This window comes from Cyprinus carpio, chromosome A23 (assembly GCF_018340385.1).
Source record: "Cyprinus carpio isolate SPL01 chromosome A23, ASM1834038v1, whole genome shotgun sequence".
In the NCBI taxonomy this organism is placed as follows: domain Eukaryota; kingdom Metazoa; phylum Chordata; class Actinopteri; order Cypriniformes; family Cyprinidae; genus Cyprinus; species Cyprinus carpio.
The window spans coordinates 6231774-6256535 of record NC_056594.1 but is presented as its reverse complement, the minus strand read 5'-3'; the positions used below and the strand labels follow the sequence as shown (position 1 = coordinate 6256535).

Below are 24762 nucleotides of genomic sequence, written 5' to 3'. Positions count from 1 at the left end.
GGGTTAGTTCACCAGAAAATGAAAATGATGACATCTTTTACTCAAGTTATTCCAAACATGAGTATGAGTTTCTTTCTTCTATTGAACTCAAAAGTTTATATTTTGAAGAATGTGGTTAACCAAACAGTCGCTGGTAGCCAGTGACTTCCATAGTAAGGAAAAAAAGTCAGCGGGTACAGGTCCGTGTCCCATGTCCGGGACCGTTCGATTAACCACATTCTTGAAAATATAATTAAAACAACTTGAGGGTGAGTAAAAGATGATTTAATTTTCAATTTTGGGGGAACTATTCCTTTAAGTGCTGTATACTTTGCACATTTATGCAGACAATTGCTGGGCACTCACTGCCTCCCCCTGTTGGTACTGCACTCACCAGTGTGTGGCGTTTCATATGTTCCCTCCGGGTGAACTTCTTCCCGCAGATCTCACAGGGATACGGCCTCTCGCCCGTATGTGAACGCATGTGCCTCTTCAGGATGCACTGGTGCATGGCAGAAAAACTGCAGTATGGGCACTTAAACTTCTTCCTGATCACTGTGAAGTCATTAACTGTGGATAGAGATGAAGAGATGTGAGGAGAGCTGATCAGAGTCTGAACACATGCAGGTTAAGCCACTGGAAGTATGAGAGTTAATATGTGAGAAGTGTTAAAGCCCTACACATAGCATTAATGCCAAGCCTACTTACCGAAGCACTGGGTTAATCTCTCTCTCTCTCTCTCTCTATTGGATAAAATGACTTTAATTAACAGCTGCTATTGCTGCATTAACATAACGGGCTGATTCATGTTAACCCTAATTATTTTAATGGGTGGAGTCAGGGCTATTTTTATTTTAGGAGCATTCTATAAAGCCATAAGGACGTCCCAATGGAGGACGTTACTCTACATCAGAATTAGTCAACAGGAGAACATGTACAGGTCATATATTACCACAATATGAAAAGTAAGAAATAACAACTTGAATTTTTTTTGTTTTTGTTTTTCTAATACATTGACCATACTTTCACAACAGCTAAACATTCATCCACCTCAAATTTCACATTACTGATGCACAAACAAATTTGGTAACATGGTTGCCAAGTCTGCGGTTTTACTGTGGAATATGGCGACATTTACACTGTTGCTGTGGGTTGTTTTTGAAGTCTGCGGCTTGAAGTGAAAACCGAGGCAAAAACATGATTGGGCTAGTTTTGATTAACAGTTGGGCTGAATTTGTTTCACAGACCTGGCAACCCTGTTTAATAATTTGGTAGAACAGTGCATTAGGCATTAGAACAATGAACAACAATCTAGTCCAATATATAATATAAATACACTATTGTTCATCAGTTCGTCTATAATCCTATATAGTATTTCATTCATATATATTGTTACAGTATTCATATATATATTATTAAACACCCTGACATTATTAATGAGCATATTATTAAATCTTAATATTTGTATTTTTAGCCTTTTCACCAAGGAAAAAAAAAACCCATCTGTAAATTGTCACTATTCATCATGGTATTATTACTGCCACTTTCACATCAGTTACTGTACATCCTTTCCATCCCTCCTATCCTTTCACTGTATCATCTAGTGGCAGACACTGAAGATAGCCAAAGCACTGACAAACCGCGAGAGGGATACTCTCCCTAACTCACCTGCCCTTAGCTACCAAAAGCAGCCCCAAAAGACAGTTTCCCTAGCAACCACAGCACTGAAACTGATTTTACTGCTCAAATTCAACAAAGAACAATGAAAAACCCACATCGCTGCATAGCATAGCTTCCTATTGTTTGCTGTACAATTGCTGCACAAATTATCAACCTAAACTCACAAAACCAAACATCAATTCCACTACTTCTAGTTCTAATCTTTCAGTCTTCTGTTAGTAAAAGACAGAGGCATGTGCTTTGTGTTATTCATACTGTCATGACTGTAATCTCATTAGGCACTGGTCTACACTAGCTCAGCTAATAAGCACCATTTAGGTAAGAACAGACCTGATGCCCAGGTTTACCTAATAATCCATGAAATACCCGATGAGCTGAAATGGCAAAACCAACATGCTGCACATTTACAACTTAAGAATCCAAACAGCTGCCCTGGAACTGACAATCTACATTTTTTAAATAGTTGATGGTCAGATCTGACCTACTGTATGACAACAAGCTGAAATTTAAGATAGCAAATAAAACCCATGTGACCCTCCCAACAAAATTGTAGAACAGCAAATCTATTTGTAGCTGATCACAACAGGTTCTCAATTTATTTTTATTATTTGTAAAATAAAATGACCACAGTTTTCATGATGCTTTACGTCAAAATTTATTGTCTAAAAATGACAACCAACCAGTTAGAACTGTTCCAAAATACATCATTTACAGAAATCTTTTTGGTTTTAGTCTAAAGGGTTTATTTATTTATTTATTTATTTTTTATTTCGGTCATAAAAAAATAGTGCAATTCAAAACAGCTGTGACTGAGATTTCTGATGCGGTTTTTACACCCACCATTCAAAACTCTTCAGACGATATCAGAGTGCACCAGTCCTTTCATTTCCTGAGGAGAAAGTGCTAAGACCTTGAAAATGTCAGTGCAAATCTCTCTATCTTTGCATAGGTGATAAAAAGTGATTCCTTTCACAAATCAGCCCAGATTCAATGCAGCAACACACTTAACAGTTTGTCGTCATGCTTTCATTCTGTAACTGGGAAAGTTGTTACAAGCAGACCAAGCAGATATTTTGTTTGACGAAAAAACACAACAAAGTTTTACATATGACACAAAGATTGGATAGTCTATGCAAAAAGTGTATGATACCTTCAAGATCTTTACAAAGACAACAGACAGACATCTTGTTTTCTGAGGAAAAAAAGAAAAGAAAACCAGCGAAAAGAAGAGGCCTTTTGCATACTTGAGTATAAGATTTATGGGTATGTTTAGGTGGTTCTAGTGTGACAATCCACTTTCTCACTGCTGAATGTCAACACATTCACAGTTTCTGGCACAACTTATTTACTGCAACACTGCAAATCCATTGATTTCAAAGAGGAAAGATGAGTGACGCTCAAAAGTTGCGAAAATGCTAACGGGTTCTGCTGCAGTGCGCACTGCATTTGTTGAACAATCACAGAGATTCTTAGAGAGGCGAGTAGAATTTCAGAATGGATATGGATATTTGCTGTATTTTTGCTTGATTTCAACCTCTAAGCTCTTCCACACTCTCAACGTGGATTTAACACATCCCTTATCCACCGAACACCCCATCAGAGCTGCCTCTAGTGTGTAAGCACCGACTGATACACTAATGAACTTGCCATAACTGTATGACATATGTTGTGTGAAAATTGCAATTAATTTAACAACATCTCCTCCAGGTATTACTATAAGTGTAAAATGCCTTGAAAATTTCCCAGAACTCTTCCAGATAACTTTGTGGTCTGACCACTCAATGAGACGGCTCAGATTTAACATAAAAATACAACTATAATTTAGATCCATCTCTGTTAGCAGGGATCCAGAAAACACCCTCAATCCCCTTTTACATTTCTACTGGCTGTCAGGTTTGGAAGCTAGTGTGAGGTCACACAAGAACTGGTCACAACTTTAAAGAAATTATGTCTTTTCCTCTCACATCTCCCTTATCAATGCGATTTAGGGTCAGCATGAGTGAGAGCGGAGAAGAGCTGATGTATGCACTCGCATACACACGCGCAGACACACACACACACACACACACACACTTGAAGACAATGTAGCTTGCTGATAGATTTAGGACATTCCCTAATTTTCCTCATCCCAATTATCTTCTCAAACTCAAGTGCAGAATACAAGAGAGAGATTATCCTGCAGAGGGCAGCATTGTGCACAGGTTTAACAGCTGAATTAACTACTTAACGTCTAGATAAGTTACAGAGACCCCTGTGCCTGAGTCTGTATTGCAGATTAAGCATAAGCTTAGTTCGCTGGTAAAAAGAGGGGTGCGAAGCCCCCAAAATGAAAAAGCATTGGCATCCAATGCACCGAGATCTCTGTTTTCCAGTCTTCAGTAAGACCTTAAATAATCCCGCATGGTACAAAAAGCAGGCAGCTCTACGTTTAAAAAGAGAAATGACATGAAATGTCTTTATTCTGCATAGCAATTGTGCCTCAGCAGCCATATGCAGTAGTCATAAAAAAAAACTAGCGATTTAGATATTCGAAGAACATACAAATCTAATGTACAGTAAAAAGAAATGTAGAAATGTCAACAGTGCTGTGGCCAAAATTTGGAGAAGGCCTGGGATGACCTGAGTTTGTATCACATTCCCTTATTAATGAAATGATGAATGTTGCTGGTTTGGAGAATCAGTCATCTATATGGATGTGGCCGTGATCCTCTTCGTTTAAGCCGTGCAGGTTCCACAGCTGCTCGGTGGGTGAGATTCCCGATTGACAGCAGACCTTGCCATGGCTAGCCAGGTTTTTCTGCGTACTGAAGGTTCGGGAGCAAGCGGGACACATGTACACGCGCTCGCTGGAATGCACGGAAGACAGGTGGCGGTTCAGGTCCGTGCGGTCGCGGAAATGCTTGAGGCAGTACATGCACTGCATCAGCTTCCGTTTAAGGTGTATGGTCTTCTCATGGCGGTCGGCGTTGGACTTGAGGGTAAAGCTGGCAGGACACTGCGAGCAATGGTAGCGCGCTGACGGAGGGTTGAGCAGAGATGGGGCCACTAGGGGGCGATGGTGGTCGAGGCAGTCCAGCGAGAGTGCCATGAGTGAGAGCGTGTGGCTGTATTCGTGCTGTCTCAGTTGAAGCAGGCTGCTAAACAGTTGCTTACACAGAGAGCAGGCGAGCTCCTGCCGCCAGCCCGGCCCTCCGCCCTGCACCTCCGCCACACACACTCCATGCTTCTCCTTCACCATCTGATCTTCCTCTACAGGAACCTGGACACGCTCCAGCCCTGAGAGGGAGAGGGAGGGAGGGAGAGGTGAGAACTAACGCCAGGATATCGGCTTATGTATGTGAAAAATAACAGGCAGTCATGTGGCGGGCCATCGGCGTCACAGACGCCACGCGTACCTGCATTGTTATTTGGACTATTGTCTTCTTCTTGCATTTCCTCCTGTAAGAATATACACACATGCACATCAACACTTGTGTACTTCTGATCACAGGTCTGTATTGAGGTGTGTACTCCTGAGGCATGCAAGTTCATGAGGTAAAACACACAAACAGACACACTAGAAACAGAAGAGATAGATGGGACCCTTGAAGAAAGAAGAAAAGCAACGAAACAGTTGAAGCAACAAAACCAGAGATAGCATGCAAGTATTAGTATTTTTGACAATTACTGGTAATATATATTATATATATTATAACATTTAAATCTAAATTCAAGATACATTCTCTTACTCTTGTGCAATTTTGTTGTTGTATATATTTAGATCTACAGTCAATTGATACATTTTATGTTGTAAAAAAATCAAAATTGTAATTGTAATATTGCAGTTTTCAAAATTATTTATATATATATATATATATATATATATATATATATATATATATATATATATATATATATATATATATATATATAAATTTAATTCAAGATATATTCTCTTTAAAAAAAATGCTGCCAAAGTCAATGGATCTTATTTCAGTGACGTTTAGATATTTGCGTAAAGTTGTATTGGTTTGTCTATTATTTGTATTCATTTAACTTGGGTTTCCCAACAGCATATCCAACAGGTGGAGACAAAGAGAAAACTCTTGGGACACAAGAGGATATTAAGTATTGTCCATGAGGTAAGGTGTGTATTTGTTTGAGAGGTGGAGGGTTACAGATCCGATTGTGTTTTTTCACCCATGCTCTGAGATGCGTGAGGCTTGTACGTGTATAGGTGCGGCCCATCCCCCTCATTCTCGTTCCGCCCTCTCTTGCATAAGAGTGACACATTATGGTTTAAGCAAACAGATGGCTTGTCCACAGAGATGGTACAACTTCTTGGGGGGGAGGTCCTGCGAAACCAAATGCCACCTCAGCACACACGGGGAGAATGCAATTTCCTGCTCTCACTCAAGAAAACAAAAACCCACCCTGCCCCTCTGCATTGTCCATCACTATTGATTTCTACTGCCACCTGGATCCACCTCTTATCAGAAGATCCTCATCTGCGGAAGTCCTCATTATATTCATCAGAATGACAAATGCACAGGGCATACAGAAGACGATAGACATCCTGAACTTATTCTTAACTTACTTAGGGAGATCCTAATTTGCACAATTCTGTGGAATATGGTCAAATTTGTTAAACATAACCACCACAGATATTAAGTGTGACGTGTTGCCCGAAATTTGGAATAGCTGATGGATTTGATTGGTTCTGGTCAGGTGTAAACTATGTGACTATCAGGTAGTCCACATATGTGAAAATCTTTGGAATATGTGGAAATCCCTTCATACTGGCCTTTATTTTTATTACAGAAAGGCAGAAATAGCATGAATTAACAGAAAGAAAGAACATGCAGGAACAGAGCAGGCAATGCAAAAAAACAACAACAACAACAACAAAAAAAGCTACAAATCTACAGCAATCTGACAGATTCTTAAAAAGGAGCTGTATATCAAGAGACACAAAGCTGAAGGATAAGTGGCCTATTGGGTGTTTGTTGGACTTACCTCAGTGGGTGAGGCCTTCAGGGCCCCTTCCGCATAGAGCTTGTCTGGGGGGCCCCCAGAATGTGGCATACCGAGGGCCCCTGGGGGCCATGGCACGGATGGTGGAGGAGGAAGAGGAGGAAGAGTAGACGTAGGAGAATATGAAGACACCCTGTGTTTGCTACCAAACAGGGCTCCTGGATTGTGGGAGCTGCTGCTGTCATTGGAGCAACGAGGCCCTGAGGAGCACAGGAAATGAGTCTCACCCACCTACTCTCAGACCAGCGGCCATCTTCCACACAGCAGAAGAGAGAGGGGAGGAGGAGGAGGAGGAGGGGAAGGGGGCAAGGGGCACACACAGTCTTCATTTAGAACCAGAGAGGGAGAGGAGTGAAGGGATGAAGAGACCGGAGTGGGGTTAGGGCTTGGCCTCTCTCGCTCTTTTTTTTTTTTTTTTTTGGTCCTCTCCATCCACCCACGTGTACACGCAAGGGATAGCCGCATATATGTGTGTGTGTGTGTGTGTGAGAGAGAGAGAGAGAGAGAGAGAGAGAGATAAAGAAATAGGAAAGAAGAAGCTTTTAAATGATGGCGGACGTTTTCTTTATTTTTTAAAAACCATGTCAGGCTACTTGCCAGAATCTCTGCAAAAGTTCAAACAGGATATACACAAAATAGACCGTAACCATTCTACATGAAAGAAACCAAGAGTAGCAGAGGCAAAGGTTCAGAGAAAGGTGAAATATTTACACCAATTATAGAACATAGAGGGACAAATGTGACATTCTGATTTGACTTCTTAGAGGAAGGATTTGTCTTTGATGTATAATAAACTGGACTATCAATTTAAAGTGTTAATTAAGTGCAATTATTTAAAAAAATTAATCATGCCCTATGACCTCTATGTAATTCTGCATTAAGGAATTTTCCTAGCAAGTTGCACCTCAAGATGCATTATTAAAGCTTTTCAAACTACTTCTAACAAACAGTGCTCATGCCACAAGACATGTCGCAATGGATGCAGTTAGTCTGCATTAAGGTACGGTTACATTAGTGACATTTCACTGAAAAAAAAACTGTCAATGCTGTAGTGATGTATAAATCATAATTCAGACAGTAGTCACTTTGAAACCAAACAACTTTCTGAGGGTCAACACAGCAAAATGACGACCAACTCAACCTAATTTTTTTTTTTTTGTATTTCTTTCTTGTTTGTGTTTAATTAATGGATGGATGGATTTATTTTGATTGATAATTATAAAACAACAGTAAATGTGACCACACCTCTAGACTTCTAAACTCACATTGTTGCTTCTATTCAATGACTCACTTGTCTGCCACAATAACTTGTTTGCAATTTAATAACAAACTTGTCATTTTTTAGACATGTGCTAGACCTCTTTGTATACACAGGGACATCTGAATAGACAGTATATGTGAGACTGAGCTACTTTCAAGCCACTGTGTTTCTGAATGTCCATCTTGTCTTTTTTTTGGGGGGGGGGGGGATGTTTGTGGACTCCTGTTGTTAGGAGTATGCTGTAGTTGCTGGTTAAGCGCTGAGTGGACAGATGCACATGCTACAGTAATGCACAACCACAAACAGATTCCCGGAATTCTCCTCTCCTACACTGTCCACTCCCATCTAGCACAGATCACCCTCTCATTTCTACAATGTGTAAATGTAGCCATGCTGCAAACTCCTTTGCATCAATTAACAGTAACTGAAACTGAATGTATGGTTCACATCAATCTGTCAGTCCACTGTCATTCTCTCATTTGTAAAATTCCCAATTAAAGTGCACTTAGGCATTTTGACGGTGGTTGCATATCTTTCCTGGAAATTCTTCAGGGTAAGTGAAAACAATGTGGTGCAGGTTTGATAGGATCTGGGATGGACATTTGACCTAATGACCACCAACTGTGTTCTATTACAATAGAAATTTAAAGACTGATCACAGGTCAGGGTTTGAGATCAAGCCTGTAAAGCTTTCTCTCAGACTTTGGCTTAAAGATGAACTAACTTTCACATCTCCCCTATTAATTATCTAAATAAAGTAACATGTCCTACGGTTGGTTTCCCAATCTAATGGAATCTCCAGGGAGATAATGCTCATCTGAATATAGAAACAATGAGTAGCTGGGAGGATACAGGAAATCATGTTATGCTATTACAGCTCATGATACACCAGACTCAAGAGAAACTACCACATGGTATCTGGCCAACTGAGGTAAACCACCAGCTGACACGTCATAGGGTGTCTTTTTTCTAGGGGAAATGGTACAGACCTTGATATGTTACGTTCCCATGATGATACCTGACTGCTAACAATATTTTGGTGTGGTTTGGAAGATACATTAGTCTTAGACCAATTTGTTATGTGAAATATGGCAGCTTTAAAAATTGCATTCTCTCTAAGTAGGTATTCTTTTGAATAAGTAACTTTGCAACCATTAAAAAAATGTGTGTTCTCTATAGTATGAATGTGCGTAGTATGAATTTAATCTGGACATACTACATTCACAATGTTGTCATTGTCATATGACCTACATGTATCGGTTGTGTTGCTTAACTGCCATTCACAATCCTCTCCCATGTCCTCATATGATAGTTAAGTGTTCATCCGATATGCAATTCAGGATGTTCCTGAAATAGTAGGTCATCTGAGGACTTTTTGCTTACTATTTTATGAATACTGTGAATTCTACTCTTTTAATTCTAAAAATACTATTTTAATGTACTGTTTGTATGCATATTTGGATACAGTTGTAGCATGGGCAAAGAATACGCAAAACTGTCTAGCTTCAACCCACTCTTAAGACCTATGAATTCTGCAAAAAAAAAAAAAAAATTGAAGCAGACAAATAGCTCGCACTGCAGGACAGTTTTACCTTCATTAGTGAAGCATTTACACCCAACCACGAAGGCACACGCTCAGGTCCAATTTAATGAAATTTCAGCCCAAAATAACCAAAATTTCAGCTAATTTCTGATGACAGATTGCCAACAGATGCACAATTATGAGCACATTCATTTGAATTCCATTTTAGAAAGCAGCTGAATTTACTTGGTTCCAACTAATATCCAAATTGCTCTCCAGCATGTTCCACCCTCTGTAATTTAAACTAGATTTGCTCAGGTTCATGTCAGTTCTTCAGAAATGTTTTACAATCAACAGCGCTAATCTAAGCTTGGGCTGAGTTTGTGTTTATCCAATATAATTTTTTTTTTTAAATAATTGTTGTTCTACTTAAAAAACAATTTCAGTTTTCAAATGTTGCTTTAATTTACATTATTTTTCTTTGTAAATTCTGCTTTTGCAACTTCCTTATTTTTTTATTTATTTTTTTTAGCAAGTAATAAATCTAAAAAAATAAATCTAAAAATAAAAAAGAAAAGTTTGCCGTGTAAATGCAGCCAAAAGAGATTTGCAGCTGTCGGTGAAGTTACTAATAATCAGTCTTCTTTTTTATTAAATTTTAGTAACTTAAGCCCTCTGCAGTTTCATATTGAAAGCACTCTTTATTTTATTATATGTAATAAATGTTTGCTATCACTATTTGTATATTTAAAGCTGTTTTCTTTGCTAAATACCACTGTTTTTTTATTTTAAAATGTACTTCTACAGCACATTGTTAATGATGGAATCACATTCATTCATGCTGAATTGACAATCACTATTTCTAAACATCTTGATGAAATTCTGTACATCAATTGCAGATAAAAATAAATAAATACTGCTACAACAAGAAGTATTGCAAATAAATTTTTAAATATATGTACTGTGAGTCAAAAGTTTGGAAAACTCTTTTCAACATTTCAGAATAACAGTACCGTTATCAGTCTTAAAAGTACAGTTATCAATAAAATAACGCAAATTATCAATTATGTAATATTTTATTGATAACATAAAAATCATATGTAAAGTAAAATTTGTGTGTGTGTGTGTCTGTCTGTATGGGTGGGGGGGGGGGTGGGATCTGGGGGGAGTCGTGGCCTAATGGTTAGAAAGTTTGACTCCTAACCCTGAGGTTGTGGGTTTGAGTCTCGGGCCAGCAATACCACGACTGAGGTGTCCTTGAGCAAGGCACTGAACCCCCAACTGCTCCCCGGGCGCCGCAGCATAAATGGCTGCCCACTGCTCTGAGTGTGTGTTCATGGTGTGTGTGTGTTCACGGTGTTAGGGTGTGCACTTTGGATAGGTTAAATGCAGAGCACGAATTCTGAGTATGGGTCACCATACTTGGCTGTATGTCACGTCACATTTTATATATATATCAGGGTTCCTCAATTCTTTTTCTCTGAGGGCCGAATTCTTCCAACAATGCCAAGCCAAGGGCCACTGACCTATATATATATGTGTGTGTGTGTGTGTGTGTGTGTGTGTGTGTGTGAGAGAGAAGTATATATATATAGATATATATATATATATATTATATATAAATATAAATTATTATTATTATTACAATTATTATATTGTTGCTTTTGTTAAAATAATCAAAAGATAGTAGTGTGAAGAGTAGTGTGTTTTATTCAAACAATTATAAACATTTTTGCATTTAGATACAGAAGAACTTTGCCTGTTAAATATTAAAAACAAACGAACAAACTAAAAATCTGTATCCCCATGTCTGCCGTGCAAATCATCTGTTCCTGCTCATCTCCAGACTGGATCTCTTCTCTCCACTTTCCCTAATTACAGATTCAATTATCAGATCTGTCAGCATTAATATTTTTATACTTAGATTTTTGGGGGGATCAAACTGTAACACCGTGTGTCCCAACCTGACGCGATAAAAAGTATATTTTCCATGTAGTTTTTGTCCTAACCACCCGCGACAGCGACACGTGACAATAAGCGACACGGAATTCTATTTTAGAAATGGATTTTATTTTCTGCGACGTCGCAGCAGGAACAACATATAAAATATGATAGTGATAATCTCAGGTAATGATTATGTGCTTTATTCAATGTTAAAAGTGTCTAATGTGAGTTTGAATTTTATTTTGCGTGATTTTTACAGCCATAGTGAAAGCAACAATAGATATTTTACCTCGGATCTTGAAAATAATTTAGGCTAAAGCAAACTTACGTTAAAACTGTGAACTCACTGCGAACCATCATCCATAATAAAGATGGTATCACTCACTCACTCACTCACTCACTCACTCAAAACTGTTCAGTCCATTTACACTTGAATCATCTATTTTCAGTGTCCACTTTTCTCTACGTCATACTTGCCATGTTTTTGCTGTCACATCATATATCTACACTAGACGTGATAAAGCATTGCAAATCATTTGAACTTTGTGTCGGCACATCATAAATAGAACGCAGCAGCAGTTTTCTGTCAGGGATTTGTCGCTGCGCAGTATATATATATATATATATATATTATATATATATATATATATATATATATATATATATATATAGTGTTATGAACATTTATATTTGTCTACGAAATTTTTTAGCAGTTGACAACAAATTCAGACATCAAATTTAGGCAAGTATGTCCAAAACTTTTAACTTGTAATTTAGCTTGTATCATGTAAAGTTACATATCTACAAATTCAGCGTTACAGATTACAGTATTCATACTGTGTATGTATATTTTGTTCTCTATATATTTTTTGCATACCATCCCATGTGCAGTTCTATACACATTCTGTATTGTATTGCATTATAGTATTGTAATATATTGTATATTGTATTGTGATAGTATTAACTGTGTATCACTTCATATCCACACTGTATTTTATGTGGTTTGGAATGTGCATTGAGTGTGTAGGTGTTTTTTTCTTTGGAACAACTCACTGATTTCTAGTAAGCGCAAATTTGTATATTCATACACATAAAACCTCTCTCTCACACACATACACACTCCCCTGAGACTCCAGCAGTGGCATTGAAGAGGACAGGTTGTCAGCCTGCTGTCAGTATGTATAGATCAGTAGAGAAGACAGACACACACCTAAAGCAAATCACACCACCAAACCTGACCCAGGATCAGCTAATAACACACTATCTGGGTTAATCACAGACCCGTTGTGACCTGCTCGGCTCAATCAAATCAATTCCTTTCCCAGAGACTTAAACAAATCTACTTTGAAGTTTTGGAGAGGAGGGCGACTAGTGATCCGTTGGCATGGTGCGGTTCAACGAGCACTGTTTGTTTTAGAGGGGTGCAGAACCCCAAACTATCATCGGTTGATCGGTTACATATTAACACAAGCCTTGTGGTGTGTGTGTGTGTTATGACTTCAATACGCATCTCTTCATGTAGAACATGTTTGAGATCTTCCATGATTATTGTTGAATTTTGAGATTTGATGGCAAAAAAAAAAAAAAAAAAAAAAAAAGGATTTTATCTTTCCAATAAAATAAACATGAAATAAAAAAATCTATTTACATTGTTAAGATATTACGGGTATATTCTTCACCCAAAAATGAAAATGTCTCATTATTTACTTTCTTCAATGTAGTTTCAAACCAATGTATTTTCTGTGTTTTCTTTAAAAAGGATGTAAAGCGCCATAAAATTGTGGATTTTAGTCAAAAACACTCAGAAGTTTTATGTTGGCTATGAATGACCAAATTTGGTTTTGAACTCTAGAATCAGACCAGTTCATTTTGCAAATGAATCAATCAGACCAATTTTGTTAACTGGATTAACTGATTCATTAAAAATGTTTATAATATTTCCTCTGAAACAACTTTAATTTTCAGCTAATATGTCACCAAGACCTCTTCATTGACAAACCCTCCCCAACTACGTCACTTAAAGTCCACTTTTTACAATTCAATCCATTTGCAACAGATAAAGTCCTTGAATATCATATTTTACTCTGAAAAATCTAACGTTTTGATGGTTAAAATAGGTTGCGAATGGTGTTTCATGTTGACTTTAAGCCGGAAGTAAAGATCACAGGAACATTCTGGCAGTGCTGGTGAAAGGCAGGATTCATACATTAGCAAGATGATCAGATTAATGCTCCTCTACGTCGTCTTTTAGCTGGAGTTTGGGAGACAAAAGCTCCTGTGGTGCGAGTGACAGCCACTGTGTTTCATCCTCAAGAGTGGCCATTAAGACTTAATGTAGTTCAGCAAACACACACTCTTGAGCCTGCCCTAAGGGTTTTTAAGAGCAGGGGTGGTTCAGAGTTGTCCTCTCTCTCCTGTTCAGAAGACTGAACTTAAACAGACAAAAGAGACAATTACCAACCCAGGACAGAGGGAGAGAGAGAGGCAAAGAAAGGGAGAGGAGACAAACTCACAAAGGAATAAGCCAAAAATAACAACACACCCACAGACCCACACACATTCAATACTTTGACAAAGTGATTGAGTGTGGGCAAAAATTGGGTTTGGCGATCCCAAAGCGTTCATGAAATTCAGTGCCATTCATAAAAGCTCTGGTGTTTTCAGAGGACGTATTCTACCACAAAAATGTTACTACTCTCACACACTTCAGCGAAATCACTTGTTGAGGGCATAAATATGTATGGACACATCTAAATACAACAAACTAGAGTCTAGAAATTCAAATTCTTTTGAATGTAAAATTCAACACTTCCTTCTGTCTGCAGCCATTAAACACACTATTTTACATTTATCTAGAGTCGTTATGAGCAAACTGCAATACAAACTAACTGTACATGGCTGCAGACTTCACATCATTTTTTTTTCATTGTCCCATCATAATATATATATATATATATATATATATATATATATATATATATATATATATATATATATATATATTAACAAACACCCACACACCTTATAAGAATTTAATGTATAAGTGTGTGTATTATCAATGTTCTAAATATGCCATCGTGCAATTTTGTAAATATTTACGTATAACCTTCCTTAGTGTGTTCCCAGTGTTGAATCTCATTAAACAAAATAATTAATTTGTTCATATTGAATATAAAATCATCTTGCGTTGTAATGTCTTAAAGGGCACCTATTATGCCCCTTTTTACAAGATGTAAAAACACCTATGATGCCCCCAAATATTACTTTTCCTTATATCTAAAGTTTTCCTTTCCATCAATTAATAAATAAAAAAGTATCTGCAAACCTGATTTTCAGACAGACAATTTTAGGGCACACTTTAGCTATAAAGCTATAAAATGGCTGTTCATTTTAAATAGTCTAAAACACATCTAAAGCTGCTTTAAACCACTGAAGTGAACTAGAAAAATCATAACCTTGATTAAAAGTGTTGAAAAACACAACCAGTTACAGGACCACAACATTCCCCTTTTCTCTTATACAAATATATACTGTAAATTTTAACCTACAATCCTAATGCAGAAAATGCATTTATTACTCAAACACATGCATCCACACCAACATAGTCTCTAAGACACAGAAAACTAATAGGATTCCATCAGAGCCTTTAGACGACACAAGTCAGCAGGAGGCTATGTTACTCATAAAGACTTCTATCGCCAATCTACAGGGGCAAAGAGGTTTACAAAGACAAATTAAACCTATAGGAGAGGTTTTAAGCATTCAGTGGTAGCAAAAGAGCACAAATGAGTCCCTGTATAGGAAACTCCAAGGTTTGTGGACACATAGCATATTAAAGTGGTTCTGAAGAACTAAGTCACAGTCTTTACCATTCTAGCAGAACTACATACAAGTTCCTATAGATCCTCTCGAAACATCATTGTTTATGGAGGAGACCTACAAAGACTCATAAGCACACACAGCCCAGCATATAAGTACCTAAAAGTCCCTACAGAACCCTATGGTTATAGAGACCCAATGTGACACACAGCATATATCATTCAAGCACATCTACATCCCAGTGGGATTCTATCAGAACTCTCTATTGGACTCTGTGGAAAATCCATGAGCGAGAACAGAGGACCACAGTGTGACTTACGGGAGAGAGAGTGTCCTCCCTTGGGCAGGTAGTCGAACAGAAGCGGGTTCTCCTCTCCGAGCATCTCTGCCCCCAGAGACAACAAACTGTTCTTGCTCATGAGGGCGGCTCGCAGGTTGGCCACCGAACCCGCTCTCTCCTGGGCCACGGCCTCATCCCGCTCCCCGGACAGAAACGCTCCGTCCCCCGCTGCGGCCTCCTCCTGCTTTACCAGGAGGTCCATGCGCTCGCCGCGGGTGTCGGAAATGTTGGGTTCTGTCACTTCTGCACCTGAGAGGAAAGAGAGGAATGTTAATGAATTTAATGAAGTCACAAATATAAAAACCCACATTAGAAGATGGGAATACGTCCACTAACTCGTGAGAACAGGCTCAGGCCAAGACCAGAGCCTCTGCATGTGTGCTTTATGTCTAAAAATGTGTCAATTCTTCTTTTATGGCTAAAACGTAAAGAATGAGGGCTGTGTAAAAATAACAGTAGTTTCCAATTAATTGGGTCCTTTATTTGAACAATCCTTCATTTCTTTGTAAAAAAATAGTTCAAAGAGATGAATTACCATTTTTGAATCAATCTGAAACACTGCCCTGTATAATTTACAACGTTAGCAGAAAAAAATATACTGCATGTTCTTCATGCGAGCAAAAATGGACATTAAAGTCAGCATGAAATGGAAATTAATTTATTTTCTAAATGCATGTTATCTATCTTTTTCTGAACCATTAATCCATGCAATTTGTTTTTTTGTGGCTACAAATGCGTAAATTCTTTTGTGACTAAAACATTAAGCATGACAAAGGCTTGTATAAAAATATCAATATTTGGGAAATAATTGGGACCTTTATTCGAACAATCCTGTAATTCTTTCTAAAATCACAAGACTGATCTTGTGTCTTGAATAAATTCATCTTTGAATAGTTCAAAGAGATGAAATAGCATTTTTGAATAAGTCTGAATAACTGCCTTGTATAATTTACAACATTTCCAGGAAAACAAATACTACATGTTCTTTATGCAAGCAAAATTGGACATTGAATTCAGCATGACATATAAATTCATTTATTTTCTAAATGCAGATTATTTATCTTTTTGTGAATGAATTATCTTTTTTTTTTTCTCAAAACATAACTCAGTGTTCTGTTAAAAACCGCCTTTCTGGTGTTGTATGCCAGACCTCTCCAATCATTTCGTCCACATAAAACCAGCATCTTTCTTACAGTTGGCTGGAGCCTCACATTCAAGAACCGATGCATAGAACTAAGTTCAGCATATTTTTTTTTCATTTCGATAATCTGATTCACTCCGATTTTTGTCACTACATGGAAGAAACTACCTGTCCCTCTACTAATACATTGTGACTTTAAAATCTTGAAATATCCCCAAATGAATCAGAATCAGATTGAATCAAAATAGGAATCAAATTGCACTGAGTTTGCAAAATGGAACTAAACTCTCTATAAAAAACACAACTGATAAATAAACCATCAAACAAAGGAAAATATTTGATCCTTGCTGTTCAAACTTTTTAAAGTTGGGGGGAAATACAAAGTGAATCATTACCTTTTTATTCATTACTTCTGTGAAATCAGACAACATAGAGGAGGCTGCCAAAACACACACACATGTACACACTTCTTCTGTCAAAGACAAGGACGACTGCTTGGATGTAAGAAGTCCAAACTGTAAGAATAACAGTAAAAAAGTGGCAAGACAAAACAAAAACAACAACAAAAAAATTATTTACCAGGAGAGAGTCAGAGAGGCTTGTTTAGACTAAACTGACAGCCTAAAGGAGAAGAGCTTTTCAAAACAGCTGTCAGTGAAGCTCAGATCACTGGAAGCCTCAAAGCAGCATGAATGACAGCCCAGCCGGCAAACCGCTTCAGTCATGGCACCGCAAGACCCGCCCACAACCTGCCATACTTCACACCACTTAATTACACCTTACATTAAGACAGCATGCTTGCAGAAAATACACATTTACACTCTCTCATGCACACACACATACACAGCTAGGCTCTGAAGCGCGTGTTGTGTTTACACCATTTCTTTGTCTGTTCATCCAGACCCCAGAGAATACTGAGACAGTGTGAGGGGATGAAACATAATGAGTGTTATAAACTCCTCTCTCAACACACACACACACACTGAAATTTTATCTGAGGACCTCCCAATGACAAGCACGGCAACTTCATCAACTTTGAGTTTTAGAGGAGGATTCAGCTCATTTCCAGAGAGAGACTGTGTGTGTGTGTACCTACTTTATCCTGGGGACAAATTTGTACCCAAAAGTGAGCTAAACCTGACAAAATCTCCAAAAACCTCCCTTTGGGGATGTCCTCATTTGTAAAACTGGTATAAAAAAAATTATAGTAAAAGATTTTTTTAAAATTTTGAATATGTGGAGAGTTTTTTGTGTGGGGGGTAAGTTTAGGTGTAGGCCGATAGAATATACAGTTTGTACAGAATAAAAACCATTACGCCTATGGAATGTCCCCATTTAGATAGCTAAGTAAATGTGTGTGTGTTTGTGTGTGTGTGTGTGCGAGAAAGAGAGAGAGACGCTCATGAAGCGCTGACCCCATAAAGATCTTATCTTCTCTTCTGGTGTCCACAGCCTGGAGTTCACAAGAAGGTCACGCATGCAAAGAACCAAGTCTCCATTATTCAAACCTACTCTGGTTACTGTAACATTTGCATTAACAAGCTGGTTTCAATATTTTATTGTTGGAAAATAAGTTCTGAGCTGTATGCAGGTGGCGTACGTTCTTCTGTGTCAGCCGCGCTGTGCCAATGCGCTGTTTGCTTTCAAACCAAAGCTTAAATATACGTAAAAAACATATCCCTGTAGCTCGGCTGATACAGATGAGCGTACACCATCTGCGTACTGCTCACAATTGACAAAATGGCACTACGCTGATTTGGAGAGACACAGAGGAGAGGAATTGTTGAATAAAGTCGTTATTTTTGTACAAAAAGTATTCTCATCACTTCATAACGTTACGGTTGAATTATTTGGCAGTCTATGGGACAGTCTCAAGCCTCCCTGTTTTCATCCAAAATATCTTCAATTGTGTTCCGAAGACGAACTAAGTTTTTACAGGTTTGGAACGACATGAGGGTAAGTGATTAATGACAACATTTTTATTTTGAGATGGAGTAACCCTTTAAGTTTTTCTTTTCAAGAATCTGATTCCTTTAATGAGTTTTCCCCATTATAATATCAGTTAAATCACCCTGACATTTTCAACTATAAATATTTTTTTAATTAAAAAATTCCAATTTAAATGAAATGCATGGTTAATTACAAAATATGTATATTTAAGTTACTATATGTGTAAATATTATTAAATGAGCATCATGCCTTTGACCCATAAAGTCATATGGCCTGATCCACTTTAGAGTTTATTCTGGCTAAGAACTGCCAATTTAGACAGGATCTGGTCTGACAAACATGTAAGGCAACCACTCACAATTTGCTTTGTTTTAAATGCCATTTAGGGGCAAGTTTGTCTAACATATCATTGTTACCATTCCAAGTAAAAAAGAAAAGAAAAACAGATTGGAAGGGAAAAGAGTCTGGAAATAATTGCACAGCAGTGTTGGTCCACAACCGACTTTATGGAATATCTATTTAATTTGCCACTATAAAAAACCTAATTATTTACCTGACAAACTTTGTTACTTGCAAACATGACTTTGTCTCCCAGTGGTCTGGTGCACTCGACTTACAGAAGTTACATAGCAGCCAGCCAATCAGATTAGACCTGGCAAATGTGGCAGTCATTTCAGAATACCACTATGCTGCAAGTCCATGGAGAGAGAACATGTCTTATTCTCACTGCTTGGTTTAATTGTGAAACAGAATAAGAGGGAGGATGTGGAAGATGTAGAAATGAGAGAGGAAGTAGAAATGGGGAGGTGAGAGAGAAACAGATGAGAGGGAGATGTCCACCACTAAAAACAATTTCAAAATGAATTCATCATTTCTAAATTAGAATTTGTGTAATGCATAATTTATGTAAATGTTTTTCATTCATGGATTCTGTGTAGCTGTAACTCTTTCTTTAAGAAATGTTGAATGTGTGTTCATGAATATCTGTCTGCGTGTGCGTAGCACAATTGCCACAGGGGAACATTCCACTAAAACCAGCGGATTAAATGCAATTCAGAGAGGTGTTTGTAAGTCTGTGAGAGGAGAAGTGTGTTAATGGTTGCACCCATCATACAACCGACAGAGCCCAGAGCTTTAGAAACAGAAGTTTAGCCAAAGATAACACGCGTGTGCGTGTGTGTGTGCAAGAGTTTGAGTGTGTAAATGTGACTATAGTTAGAAATACAATAAATCAGATGCTTATTGTTGGAACTGTGGCTTACCGGTTAATATGCATGGTCTGGACACACTGAGCCCTGGTGCACAGGTGGGAAATGTGGGATTGAATAGTGAAATGAAACTGCAAAAGTAAGGATAGTTTCCAAACGTTTTTTTCTCAAACAATGCCCATCTTAACTTGCAGTCGAGTTTAAAAAATAAGATATGCATGGTTTAAATTGCAATAATAATAGTCTAGATGTAGATGGGAAAGAAATATTGTTGACAAGTGAGCAGAAAAGTGAAAAAAAGGACAAGCAGGAGAAAAAATGAGCAGAGTGGACAGGTCACACACACACACAAACACTGATGTGCACAGACACACACAGACAGAGTTAATTAAGTTGGGGGAGTAGGGAGACTGGAAGTGGGAATTCATTAGATAAGTTCACCCTTCATCTGTGGGCCGAGGCCACAGGAGTCAATCAATAAAATGGATCCGCTGCTCCCAAATGCCCCAAGACCTGACGCCCACAATGAAGAGAGGAGCAAATCGCCCCTTTGACCCCGATTTCTCCCCCTACACACCTGCCCTGACCTCTCGCCCAACACAAACACATTACAGCCAACATAATACTGATGCATGCTGTTATTTTAAACACCACATATTCCCCTCAATGGGCTCTATAATATCTCACCGTTCATTACGTCCCACTCAACACGAGATACAGGAGGGTTCGTTTCCAGAGCCGTTATGAGCCTGCTGTGATACATATCTAAATGTACAAACACACACTCTACACTAATGCATGAGGAAACCGAAACAGCCTACAGACAACGCAGTGGTCTATGTATGAGTTTTCAAGATGATACCATCTCATATACAGGCCTCAACAGGCAATTCGGGCACAGAAGGCTTACAAACACATACAGTATAGAAACCTATAGGCGAGCCTTGTGAGCACATACAGCATGAGCAGTGCCAGCTCTGATTCATCTGATACCATTAGCCAAAGCTTCATAAACATGCATAAAAAAATAAACATTAAAAAAGTATTAGCTTAGCATGTGTAAAATATGTAAAGTCTACAAACAAGTACAAAGAGGTATTTAAAATAAATAAATAAATAAATAAAAATACAAGGCCTCTCCAAAACTGTGGGTTTCGAAAGGACAGGGGAACTCCAGGGTGGCACAGAGGATCAGTGAAACCCCCTAAAATTCAATTTGAAATTAATTTTAAAATATTTATCTTCAACTTTACACATTTGACACACTAAAAAAATAATGTAATGGTAATACAAATGGTAATACTACAGTATTAGATATACTATACTTTTCAGTTTGGGTTTGGTAAGATTTTTAAATGTTTTTAAAAAAAATCTCATGCTCACCAAGGCTGCATTTATTTCATAAAAAATATTCCTACAATTTAAAATAGCTGTTTTCTATTTTAATATTTTAAAATATTATTTATTTCTGTGATACCAAAGCTGAATGTTCAGCAGCCATTATTCCAATCTTAAGTATTTTACTTGCTTCCCTATTGTTTTAATAGTTTAGACAGAAAATGCCTTTATATACAGCAGTCAAGGAGAATTGCACATACGAGTGCTGAACTTCATAGAAGTGTAGCTGGTAAAAGATAGGGGGCTTTTGCACATTTGATTTGAATAATTGTAGATAAATATTCCACTCTAACTATTTTTCTTCTCAGTATTCTGAAGTTGGCAGTTTTACTTCATGAGAAACTGCTTCAAGCGATTCAGTGCATGAGATCCAACTGATTCACACTGAAAACCGAACCGATTTTTACGAACCCATTTGGCCAATTCATGGAAAAGAACCACTCCAAAAGAGTGACTCATTTAATTAGCCATCATTTATTCTGATTCTAAACAGAAAACAAAGAAAATTATAGATTTACAGACACTCACTGTATAAAGGCTGGAATACACTACACAACTTTTAAAAACTGAACAGATTTTAAAACTCTATAAGAATCATACACTTTCCAACTTCGTAAATGGTTAGAGAGAAAAACTAGACATCAGCTGAACGACTGAGAATTTCAAGTTGTGCCAAACAACAATCTTACTCAAAAACACTAGAAAACTATGAAAAATGAAAACAATGTCTTCTAAAATAGGCTCAAAATATTAAACATTTGATATCCTCCGACTGGATTGACTGAAAGTCTGAAGGTAAAAAAATCTTTGCCCATGATACACTACGTGATTTTCTGTGAAATCTGTCAACTCCGGCTGCCCAAAATTTGCAGACTGACTTCAGCTAGCACTGATTTTTTTAGACTGCAAATGTGGCCAAAAATCTTTGCAAAGAGCCTTAAGAGAGCATTCAGTTATTCACTGATGGCATTAGCTATTCATCATATACTACACAGCATACCATACTATCAATGAATGTGATATTTTATACTATTTCATTCAATGCACATCATGCAAGACACATTTCCTAATGTGTTGCCGTTATTACGTCCCACTCGAGACGGTGCGTCGGGATACAGGAGCCATTGTTACGCCTTTGTTCCTGATAGCAGCTTAAGTGAATGAGGATCGCTTGTGGAATCTTTGTTCACATGTGTAATCCGAAAGCTTTAATGGCCACTGATTGAAGTGTTGTGTCACACCGCGTGAGATTACAGTGGGAATAATGGCGTGTATTGTCCTCCGTTCCCCTCATAAGAGAACGGCTGAATCAGTTTGATTCTTTCTTGCAAAGGGAATTTCAGTTTAATGTGGTTGCCATGGCAGCCAGGCACTCTTGGCTTCAACATTTATGCTAAATAAAACACCCTTTTAAGAGTAGACACAAATAGGCGGACCCACGGTGTTGGCTTTGTGTCCGTGCGTGATGGTGTGTGCGCCTGCACGTGGGCGTCCGCTGGTTCGAACGTATCTGTTTATCGTGTGCTAGAACGTAAACTCTCGGCATGAGAAAATATGCATTCAGGAACACGAACAAGCACCCGCGTAGTGGCTCATGTAAGACCTTGTGGTGCAGCATTGAATGTGGGCTTCGTCTCTGAAAGAGCTTTTTGTGAGCGTGGAGAGTGTGTGATCTGTGCGTGTTAATGGTTATTGGAGGGGATGGGGTTGGGCGAATGTCTATTAAAACACAATAAACAAGAAAAAAACACAGAAAGACAGAGAGAAAAGGGTCAGCTGACAGGGTTTGACCCCGTGACCCTCTGTTCCAGCTGCTGTGGCGATTACGAGCCTCCCCGGCTGAAACTCAACACTGTCTTTTGTTTCAGCCGCTTTCGAGGTGTCCCTGGATGCTCTCCATCTCGCACAGGGATCAGGTTTACACACACACAGCATGGAGTTTGTTTCTGTTCAGTGACAAGACACACAGAGAGCTGTTTAAGCTGTCATGTTTAACTCTTATCTACTACATCATTACATCAGACAGACTCATTAGCCACGATAAACACCCCCTCAGGACAGCCAACGCACATATATGTAAACATACACATGCCACTCATGTGTCTTGCGGGCTTATGGGTAGGGAGGGGAAGGTCAGGCCTGCTTCCTCAGCGTGGCTGGACTTTGAAAGGGTAAAAAGTAATTTCCAAGGAATGGAGGGAGGGAGGCACTAAAAAAGCCAAAGAATTCAGAGGCAATTTAAAAGCAGTGTGGGAGAGGGGGGTGAGAGGGAAAAAAATGAAGAAAGAGGAGGCATGATGGAAAGTAAAAGAGAGGTTGTTATTTTTCTCTCTCTCGCTTTCTCTCGCTGTTGTTTTTTAGGGACTAGTCGGGCCACAACCTCCAAGAGAGTTAGAAAGATAGAGGAAGAATAAATCAAACAAACCCTGAAGGCTTGAAAGGAGGGAGAAAGACGAGAGGCGAAGTGCGGGTAATGATGTAGGGGGGAGTTGAGTGGGCGACGGAGAGGACGAGAGGGTGAGCGCGAGCAGGGGTGAAGGTGGAGAGGGGAGTGGAGGATTGCAGGGCTCAAGGTAATCTGGGGAGTTAATGCAGCTTAGCAAAGCAGAGGGAGACAGAGAAATAGAGAGAGAGAGAAAGAGAGAGAGAGCACAAAGTGGCAGACAGTGCGAGCGGCAGAAAGAGAGAGGGCGTAAGACAGAGAAAGACAGACGGAGAGAGAAAGGGAGGGCCGAAGAGAGTGGGAGAGAGGAGATCTTGGGGAAAATGGAATGCTGGGTGGAGAGGGGAAGCAAACACGCAAGGCTTTGTGCTAAAAACACTACTCTGGGGAGGGTGCGACCAACGCTAAATCCAGAGCACAGGCCAGAAATCAGGGTTTAAAGAGGAGGCAACAGAACCGGCCTTTTTTAGACGTCCACTCAGAGCCAAACGTACATCCACAAGGTCAAAAATGAACCTAATGGTGAATTGAAAAGAATTGATCAGCCTAAATAGCTCTTAACCACTGCTTTATTAATAATGCATTACAGCATGTGGCCATTGTTATGTGACCTATCAGGCTCAGTTGTGTCACTCCTCATGGGATATTAACGTGTCCATTGGATGGGCTCTTAAGAATCTCTCCATAAGCAGTAGGTTATTTGGATACTTTTTGCCCACTGTTTATGAATACTGTGAATTTGGACACACTTCTCATTTCTTCTCATCAGTGTTTCTGAATGAATTGGTTGGGTGAACGACACAATGACTCATTTCATATCACACGAGTGCTGTTGTCCTGAATATCAGCACATTCTGCTGCCTTGTGCCTATGGCTGAATCACAGCCATACTGATGTTTTAATACTACAGTTAAATAAGAAGATAATATTTAGTAACTTATTTGTGGATATTGAGAATATTGATATACAATATTGAGAATTATTTTTACTCAATGAAAAAGTACCAAAGTCTCCACAGAATTAATCATTGCATCTTCAAGCAACATGGTAGTGGTGTTTTTGAT

At 38.5% G+C, this 24762-nt stretch overlaps 1 protein-coding gene across 3 annotated transcripts in view; it reads right to left on the bottom strand.

The window, feature by feature from the left end:
* Nucleotides 1-24762, bottom strand: part of LOC109060110 (zinc finger and BTB domain-containing protein 46-like) — a 71683-nt gene that overhangs the window by 4683 nt on the left and 42238 nt on the right. The window contains exons 3-6 of one of the 3 annotated variants that reach the window (XM_042712765.1): nucleotides 15538-15807; nucleotides 6655-6872; nucleotides 5055-5097; nucleotides 2296-4935 (exon numbers count right to left, since the gene is read on the bottom strand). In XM_042712765.1, the coding sequence (XP_042568699.1) occupies nucleotides 4337-4935; nucleotides 5055-5097; nucleotides 6655-6872; nucleotides 15538-15807 (1130 nt within the window). In that variant the 3' untranslated portion in view covers nucleotides 2296-4336. Of the gene's footprint in view, nucleotides 1-373; nucleotides 550-2295; nucleotides 4936-5054; nucleotides 5098-5610; nucleotides 6873-15537; nucleotides 15808-24762 lie in introns of those variants that run through there. The other 2 variants (XM_042712766.1, XM_042712767.1) reach the window with 2 other exon arrangements.